Source organism: Dipteris shenzhenensis, chromosome 19, assembly GCF_047967505.1.
Source record: "Dipteris shenzhenensis isolate YYH24624 ecotype China chromosome 19, Dip_SZ_1.0, whole genome shotgun sequence".
Classification (NCBI taxonomy): Eukaryota; Viridiplantae; Streptophyta; class Polypodiopsida; order Gleicheniales; family Dipteridaceae; genus Dipteris; species Dipteris shenzhenensis.
Window position 1 is genome coordinate 6,779,818 of NC_141614.1, and position 9,187 is coordinate 6,789,004.

General features: G+C 43.7%; 1 protein-coding gene across 3 annotated transcripts in view; it reads left to right on the forward strand.

The window, feature by feature from the left end:
- LOC147889995 (pentatricopeptide repeat-containing protein At1g74850, chloroplastic-like) overlaps positions 1 to 8,736 on the forward strand; it is a 30,915-nt gene extending 22,179 nt beyond the window's left edge. For 2 of the 3 annotated variants that reach the window (XM_087390715.1, XM_087390717.1), the window contains exons 3-6: positions 7,077 to 7,394; positions 7,539 to 7,646; positions 7,789 to 8,160; positions 8,672 to 8,736. In XM_087390715.1, the coding sequence (XP_087246841.1) occupies positions 7,077 to 7,394; positions 7,539 to 7,646; positions 7,789 to 8,065 (703 nt within the window). In that variant the 3' untranslated portion in view covers positions 8,066 to 8,160; positions 8,672 to 8,736. Of the gene's footprint in view, positions 1 to 7,076; positions 7,395 to 7,538; positions 7,647 to 7,788; positions 8,184 to 8,671 lie in introns of those variants that run through there. The other variant, XM_087390716.1, reaches the window with a different exon arrangement.
- Positions 8,737 to 9,187: the final 451 nt, after the last annotated feature.

Consider the following 9,187-nt stretch of genomic DNA (forward strand, 5'->3'; position numbering starts at 1 on the left):
TGCATATGTAGGACTATGCCCACACATGGTAGCGATACATGAGGGATTCGCCTCAAAGACCAATCATCTGGAGGTGTTTCAAAGAATTGATAGTTACTACATTCGTATCCCTACTTGTCTTGGATTAGTACTTGGTTGAATTCTATGCCTTGTCGCAGACCAGTACGGTCCAAGAGTATTTGCAGCGCTTTTGGAGGCTTTCCGTGTTTGTGCAGGACGTATCTGAAAAGGGGAAGCTGCTGAGTTTCATCTAGGGGTTAAGTCCTTCTCTGGTTGCAGATGTGAAGGCGCATAACCCTCAAACTATTAAGAGGGCAGCCTAACTGGCAGAGGTATTTGAGCCGAAATATTCCATTAAGTATAAGAGTGGAATGGGCAGCATACATGGTGCTGCAAATGAGGCTGAGAAGAAGCCTAAGATGGGTGACTGGTCCCTGCTATGCATGATGGAGTTTATGGTTTTCAACCTTGTGAGTGACTATCATGAGATTGAAACTGCACTATGTTGTGTTTTTAGAGGATGAGTTTGGGAATGTTCCTGGATTCATCTAGGTATAAGATGGGTGACGGGCATGATAAAAAATTTGCAGCAGCGCCCTTTCCAAGGTTTCCTACTGTTTCAGGTAGTAAAATGCCCTATGCCAAGCCATACATGCCATCAGATGCCAAGCCAGGAACTAAGCCTATTGCTGGAAGTGAAAAATCAGAAATTAAGCAGTATACGAGGGCCATAATGGACAGTAGAAAAAAGGCAAACTTATGCTTTTAGTGTGGGGAGAAATGGACCCCTGAGCATTGGGATGTTTGCAGAATATTGGTTCAGCCAAGCTCAATATGATCGTTGAAATCTCTGATGATGAGGATTTGGTTGATGCCACAGATTCATGCGATGCCTCTCATGATGAGACAACAAGATCACATGGTGTGGATGAGGCTCTTGACAATGGAGCCACGAAGGGTATTGATTTCCCTTTTGATCCGGGGGGTGCTACTGGTCATGATATTAATGATATGTCATCACTGGACATTCAGTTTACTCGTGGCATGCGAGGTCGTAGACCTATGTCTTTTCTTATGGAGCATCAGGTTGCTATGCCTTTTCTTGCGCAAGAGGATGCAAATGGAAATGCTCCTCTGGACGAGGAGGAGATCTATTGGGATGTGCAGCAAACAATTTATGCTCTCTCTTTTCATGCCTTGATGGGTGCTAAAAGTGCTGAAACTATCAGATTGAAAGGGACAAATTAATGGCAGGACTGTTCACATGCTTGTGGACAGCTGTAGCACTCATAGTTTCATCAATTCTAAGACCTTACAGAAGGTGGGACTGATTGCTAGTGAGATTGATCATGGGCTGAGAGTAGAGGTGGCAAATGGACATCATTTGGTCTGTAAATTTTGTTGCCAAGATGCAAGGATCAAGCTCTCCGAGGATTATGATTTTGCTGGGGATCTCTTGGCATTGGATATGGGCCCAATTGATGCTATTCAGGGCTGTGATTGGCTGAAATCCTTGGGCAAAATCAGCATGGACATAAAATGCCTTGTCACTCAGCTTTGTTCAGAGGGGAAGATCTATAACATTGCATGGTATTGCAACCCCTAAATTGCAGGTCATTTCAGCGAAGCATGTGGCCAGAGAGCTCAAGAGAGAGTGTGCCATCTATGCACTGAATGTGTCAGTTTCTTAGGAGGGTAGCACTTCCCATGTTGAGGATTGTGATATGCAGAAATTGTTCTTAGAATTTACAGATGTGTTTGCTAATATGCCTTCACAGTTGCCTCCACGAAGAGATGTGCTTGAGCCTGGTAGCAAGCCAATTAATAAGGCTCCGTACCGTCTCTCAAAGGTAGAATGAGAAGAAGTGGCCACATAGGTGCAAGAATTTCTTGAGAAGAATTTTCTCTCTCATAGTACTCCTTTTGCATCGCCAGTGCTCCTGGTGAAGAAGAAAGAGGGTTCATACCGCATGTGCATTGACTACAGAGACTTGAATAAGGTTACTATCAAGAATAGGTTTCTGATCCCTAGGATAGATGACCTGTTGGATGAACTCAAGGGTGCTCGATTTTTCACTAAGATTGATTTGAGGTCAGGCTACCATCAGATCAGAATGAGAGAAGGAGATGAACACAAGACAACCTTTCGCACTGAAAGAGGTTTATATGAGTTCAAAGTTATGCCTTTTGGATTGACGAATGCACCGGCTACTTTCCAGGCACTCATGAATTAGATTTTGCAGCCTCTTCTTTACAAACATGTGCTGGTTTTTTTTAATGACACCCTATTTTACAACAAGGACAAGCAGGAACATATCAGACATGTCAAACAAGTCCTGGAAATCTTGAGATTGCATCAGCTTTATAGCCAACAAATGCACTTACATGGCGGAAGAGGTTGAATATCTTGGCCTCATTGTAAGCAAGGATGGAATTCAGGTGGATCCAGCCAAGTTGAAATGCATAAGGGACTGGCCACAGCCGCAAAATCTCACCCAACTCGGCTTTTTGGGTCTTGCTTCTTTCTACAGGAGATTTATTAAACATTTTGCCAAGGGGCAGCCCCTCTCACTGACTTGTTGAAAAAGGATTCTTTCAAATGGGCAGGAGAAACACAACTCAGTTTTGAGGACTGCCTTGAGTAATGCACCTGTATTAGTGTGCCCTGATTTTTCACGCCCTTTCATTGTAGAGATGGATGCAAGTGGCAAAGGCGTGGGGGCTGTTTTGAGACATCAACATGGAGTTATAGCTTTTGAGAGCAGAAAATTTACAGCCAAGGAATTGGACTATCATATTTATGATCAGGGAATGCTGGCCATACTACATGCTTTTGAGAAATGGCACCACTACCTATATGGCAGCAGGATTCAGGTTAAGACGGATCATAGGACGCTCAAGTACTTGCTTACACAGTGCAATTTGTCCATGAAGCAGAAGAGGTGGTTGGCTGCAGTCCAGTCCTACGATTTTGACATTGAGTACATGAATGGGAAAGAAAATGCTTTGTCTAGAATGTGGGCTTGCACTCTGTCTGCCGTTTCCACTATCTATCAAGATTGGGTTCATGGGATTTAGGAAGAGCATATGCAGGATTCGAAGGCAGCTCCCATATTTTTGGAGTTGCAAGAGCCTTCAAACCAAGGGCATGCTGAATTTAAGCTTCATAATGGTTGTTGTACTGCAAGGACAGAATTTATCTTGTGCCAGATTCAAAGTATAAACGGCTGGTTTTGCAGAAAATGCACTCATCTCCTACAGCAAGACATGCTGGTATCACTAAGACATATGAAAGAGTCAGACAGAGTTTCATCTGGGATGGCATGTGGCGGGATGTGGTTAAATATGTCACTGAATGCTTGCCTTGCCAACAGAATAAGGTGGACAGCCAGCTACCCGTAGGTCTCTTACAGCCTCTCCCTATTCCAGAAGGAAAATGGACTCATATCGCTATGGATTTCATCACAGGGTTACCTTCTACAGAGAAGGGATGGGATAGCATTTATGTGGTGGTGGACAGAATGACAAAACATGATCATTTCATACCCACTAAGACTCGGTATTCAGCATCATAGGTTGCTTGGCAATTTATTGAGCATGTTTTTAAGCATCATGGCTCCCCTCAGAAAATTGCCAGTGACAAAGATGCAAAGTTTATGGGTCACTTTTTGCAAGAGTTATTTACAACGATGGGTACTCTCCTCACACCTAGCACTGCTTACCACCTAGAGACGGATGAGGAATAATTGAGGCAATTTTGTCATGATACACAGAACTCCTGGGATAAGTGGTTAGCTTTGGCTGAATTTTGCTACAACAGTACCAAACACCTTTCCATTGGCATGAGCCCGTTTGAAGCAATGTATGGGTGCCGCCTTTAATGGCAGACATAGTTGTGAAAAATCAGCAAGCAAGGAGTGACTTGGAAAGAATGGATGCCCTTCTGCATTGGCTAAGAAGAATATGCAGGATGCCCAAACCAAGCGGAGAAGTATGTGGATGAATGTAGGAGGTATCTGTCTTTGAAGAAGGGGATTATGTGCATTTACGCCTCCATAAGAACCGTTATGCCTCGCTGAAAGGTAGCACCAATTCGAAGCTTGCTCGTAGGTATTACGGTCCCTACAAGATCATCCGCAAAGTTGGAGAGGTGGCATATGAGTTGGAGCTACCCAATACCTCTAAGATTCACAATGTTTTCCATGTGTCCTTGCTGAGGCCGCATGTAGGAGGACATGTCCAAGTTCTTCCTGAGCTACCACCGATGGATGAGGAGGGTCACATCCTCTATCCCCCGGAGCGCATCGTGGGGTTTTAGAGACCATGTGCTCAGAAACAAGATCTACGTATAGTATCTTATCAAATGGCAAGGTCTCCCTGAGGATGAAAATTCATGGCAGCTAGAAAGCATTGTCCAGGACTACCCCTATCTCCTTCCGGACTGATTAGTAGTTGCTGTTTGCTGTAACCGTTTGGACAGCCAGGATGTAAAATTTTTGTGGGCAAAATTGTATGGGAAGGGATGGCTGTAATGAAGGGGGTAAATGGGCTAATTTAGAGGCCCTTTAGAGGGATTTTAGGTGGGACATGTGGACTACTCATTGTATACCTTTTGATGTGACATCTAATCCCATCTACTCCCTCCTTCCTCCTACGTGCTGCCTACTCGCTCTCCCAATCTCTCTCTCTCTCTCTTCTCCTCACTCTTCCTCTCTCTCTTCCTCTCCCTCTACCCCTTCCTCTTCTTCTTCCCCTTCATCCCTCTCCCTCCTACCAATTCTCTTTTTTCTCTAATCCGCCCTTCCCCTTTTCATTGCACTTCATCAATGTGTTGGTGTTGGGGCAGGGCAGGTTGGTGAGAGGGGGTGTTGGAAATGGTTAGGTCACCTCCTCGTTTGGAGGCCGCCATATGAGGAGAGGATGGAGGTCCTGAACCTGGGTTCTGAGAGGATGCCACATGGGCAGAGGTCAGTTAAAGAAAAGCAAGTACCTGGAGCTCCAGAGGCTGCATCAGGTGGCATTGTGCAGGGAGGATGGCGGGGTCAGCATGCCCTGGATCTGCGCTGACAAACGGTCACTGATGAGCAGAAAGATGGTGGGGTATCCCGGTGTACAGGCGCTGATGTGGCAAGCTGTCTCGAGAGGTTTGTGGGCATGCACATGGCCTGCAACATGCTCTGGAAAAGGCGCAATGGAGGCAGGGACAGCAGCAGATGTGTCTCGATAGGCTAGTTGGGCTGGGCATAGCTAGCCAACCAGGGCCTATTCATAGGTTGGATACAATGCGGGGCATTGCATAAAAGTATGGTCCAGAGGCCCTTGTTTTGAGTGGCCCTTTGGGGCGATTTTTGAGGTAGTAAAGTCGGCCAGGGAGGGGCTGAGTGGGTCGGCCAGATCTCCCCCTCCTGGTCAGTTTTTTGGGCAGGCCCTTAGGCCTATAAAAGGCAGGCCTTGTGGCCTTATTTGACATCCGATTGGAGCAGCATGTAGCCAGCAGATAGGAGCATCCCTTTGAGCCTATCCTCAGGAGGTGAAGGGAGCACAAGGAGTTGCAGACTAAGAGCTAGGAAAGCTGCCCACACCTAGGCTGGTATATAGACAGTAAGGTGGAAGGGATCCTTTGGACAGAGAGTCTACATACGCTTAGTGGAGCAAGCGGGCTCAGAGATCTAGAGGTGCTAGGCATTGACAGGAGAACCTTTTGGTATTGTATCTTATCCAATTTGTGGATGGACGGAAATATGAGGTGTTGCTTCTATATTTTTCTTTGAGCATTGTCTAATTGCTAGTCTGCACATACACTTGAATGTTGTGTAGTACAAACACTTGATGAAGCATTGATTCCATAGTGAACAGTTCTGCGTGTAATTCTGGGTCAAAGTATCAGTCTTCTGTTGCAGATACCCTCTATGTGAGATGTCACCTTTTCTAACATTGACTTCTCTTAATGAGAGAAGGAATCTGGAACATCGTGAATTGAAAAGAAAAGACGTCTGATGCCCAAAAGATTCTCTTTAGGGAGAATCAAAATGAAAAAGCCATGGCAATCCTTGGCCCTGTCTTGCTGATAATCTAATCTTTCATGTGGACTTTGATAAAACAACAATTGAGGTTTTAGGAGAAATCAGAAAATACTTCCATACCCGTATGCCGTATGTGTATGGTAACGTATGGAAAAAACTATGCATGTTAGTGAGTATGCACGGTGGAGAGCAAGCTTTTGTTGCCAAAGATATGGGAAAGGGCAAATATTAGCCCAGACTTGATGCAGAACAGACTTCTGGCAAGGACAGAAAGGATGCTGAGAAGTCTAAGAGGAAAGACAAATCACTTTATTTCTGGCTATTAGAAGAGGATTGCAAAAGAGAAGAGAAAGAGTCTGGTATGGTAGTTGCAAGATTTTTGGCCATAAATCAGGAGAGGGTGATACCTCATCAAATTTTGTAGAGCATGATTGGGCCTTCTTTAGATACATGCATAATTGGAGCAGCCTACACCAATTCTCATTGACATTCAGCTCTCCATTGCAGTGGTGTGGAATCTTGTGTTTTATGCATGTACGAAACACATCTAGATACATTAGCACTATGTCAGCGGTTACATGCAGGGGAGATCAGCTAGTCTTTTGCCATACACATCAGAATGCGAGAGATCTTTTCACCAAAGCTTTACCTCACGAATACTTAGAGGCTTTCTGCAAAGTTTTGAACATATATTCATTTGGCGATTGACGTTACTCTTGTCACATTGTCACTGTATGGAGTTTTAGAAATAGAAGATTTTATTACACTGTTATTGCAACGATGTTATCATCATGAAAGGCTATATACTTCTCAAATAAAAGTAGCGGGAAATTGTAAAGAGTATTTGTGATATTGATGAGGTCTAGTTTGGTGTTCGATACCTCTATTTAGCTAGTGATCTCTCTCTCTCTCTCTCTCTCTCTCTCTCTCTCTCAAGTTCTGTCTATGTGCTGTGACACAAAAGTAGACCCCCCCCATCCTTTTCTTCGTTTCTCTTTTCTCATAAATAGTAGTCGGGGACATTTTTAAGTGAGACTTTTATGTGTCCTGCAGGTGGGATGATGCCCATAAGCTGCTTGAGGAGATGCAAGGCAACAGCATGCCCAGCCTGCACATTTTGGTTGCAGGTTTAATACAAGGAAATTTTGATGAGACCAGCAACTGGCATCAGATTGTTGAGCCAGCATTTGATATCATTAAAGTAGATGGTATTGAAAGGAATATGATGTTTTACAATGCGCTTTTAGAGACATTGTGGTGGTCTGGCCAAAGATCACGAGCAGCCAGAGTTCTGCATGAAGGAAGAAAGCGAGGCATCTTTCCTGAAGCTTTTCGGAAGACACAGACAGTGTGGGGTGTGGACATCCACAGGTTGGTGCCTATTCATCTACAGTCAAATTGGTCAAATGTTTGTTCGATGCGATATGGTTTTGATCTCTCTTTTGAAGAAGGAATTGGATCTCGAGCCTATATGGTCTGAGCCAAATTAATGAATGGGAACTTTTTACCATGCAGAATGTCTGTAGGGGCTGCCTTAACAACCCTGGTCGTATGGCTTGAAGAGTTGAAACTTGCAGTGGAAATGGCACAGCAACTTCCTCAGCTCTTTAGCATCGTTACCAAGTACTATATATTCCAGCCCCCTTTTTCTTATTTCTGGCTGTTACTAATTGAATGCAATGGATTGATTTCGAAGTCCCTCTTAAACTGTGTATGCTTCTCTTTCCTAAAAGTCTTGCTGGTAATCTGCTTTGAATTGATGTAGGAGAAGTGAAGAACATGAGGATGATGAACCTGATGCACCTGTATCAAAAGCTGTGTATGCAACTTTAGAGGGCATTGGTGCACCCTTTAAGTTTGCTCCTTGGAATCAGGGTCGGATTTTAAGTTTTGGAAGCCTTCTGATTCCTTGGCTTGAGGAAATGTCTCTTCTGGAAGAGTTCATTATAGATACCCCACTTCCCATCTCTAATCTCCCTTCCGATTACAGTACTTCAAGCTCTTTTTTCGAAAGCAGGAGCAAGCAATTGACTCCCTTGTGATGCACTATCTGGTGGTCTCATCAATTCTTTCTCCACAGGAATGATGTACAGTATGTTTATCAAACAGGGGGGAAATGTTGGAAGCTTGAGTTCAGGTGGGGGATCTCTCTCTCTCTCTCTCTCTCTCTCTCTCTCTCTCTCTCTCTCTCTCTCTCTCTATCTCTCTCTTTGCATATGGTTTGTGTTTCTATGGTCAAGTAAGGATATAGTGAGCTCAGCGATTTTTATAATAGCTTTTGATTGTTTTATAGGGTGTCGACGTTTCTTTGATTCTGCCGTCGCTACTAGTTCCTTTATTTTCAGCTTTCCTCCATGTCTTTGTCGCCTTTTTTATCTGGCTTCTTTTTTTCAGAATGTTAGTTTGTAATACCTATCTGGAGAATGGAATGGAGATACCTGTTTTGATGTATTATATTGAAAGAACACATTCAGGATTAGCAGCCTTATCTATCCCTTCACAATGTCATGATTTGGTGGCTGCCACTGGTCTTTGGAATGTAACATGGCTGCATATCTTCTGTGTGTGTTATCAAAGTATGCATTAGCAAGGTCATGATACTATGTGCAAGATTTTTAATGTTTGCTATGTTTGGTGGCTAAGTGAAGCTAAGTGCAGCAAATGCCTGGTAACTGAAATTTCCTTCAGTGAATTTTCGTAGCCGTCCAGATTGATGCCACACTCCTTCACAGTTGCATCTGCTCTCTCTGTTGAGAGGAATACAGAATAGAGATTGCCCATTATATGGGAAGAAAACTCACAAGCTTTTATTGTATTATTCAGCAAATCAGCCAATCGGTCTACTACCCAAGGTCTATTTGGATGAGAAGGATGTTCCTTTGTTAACAGCTTTGTTAGATTGATATTGACAATTCTTGTTGCAGTAAGGAAATCTGGATGGACTAAAACAAAGTAAATGCAGTGGAATTGTACCTGCACCACAACATTGCTGCTTTAGCTAGATATGATTACAAGGTACTACAAGGATGGCTTGTGCAAGTTATTTGAAAATTGGCATTTAATTATTAGCATAGAAACAGGGGAGGGACCATGCCAGGAAACCAAGGATAGCTGGGCAGGAAATTTTGTTAAGTTTTTGACTTTCAACGTTGATATAGGTGAAG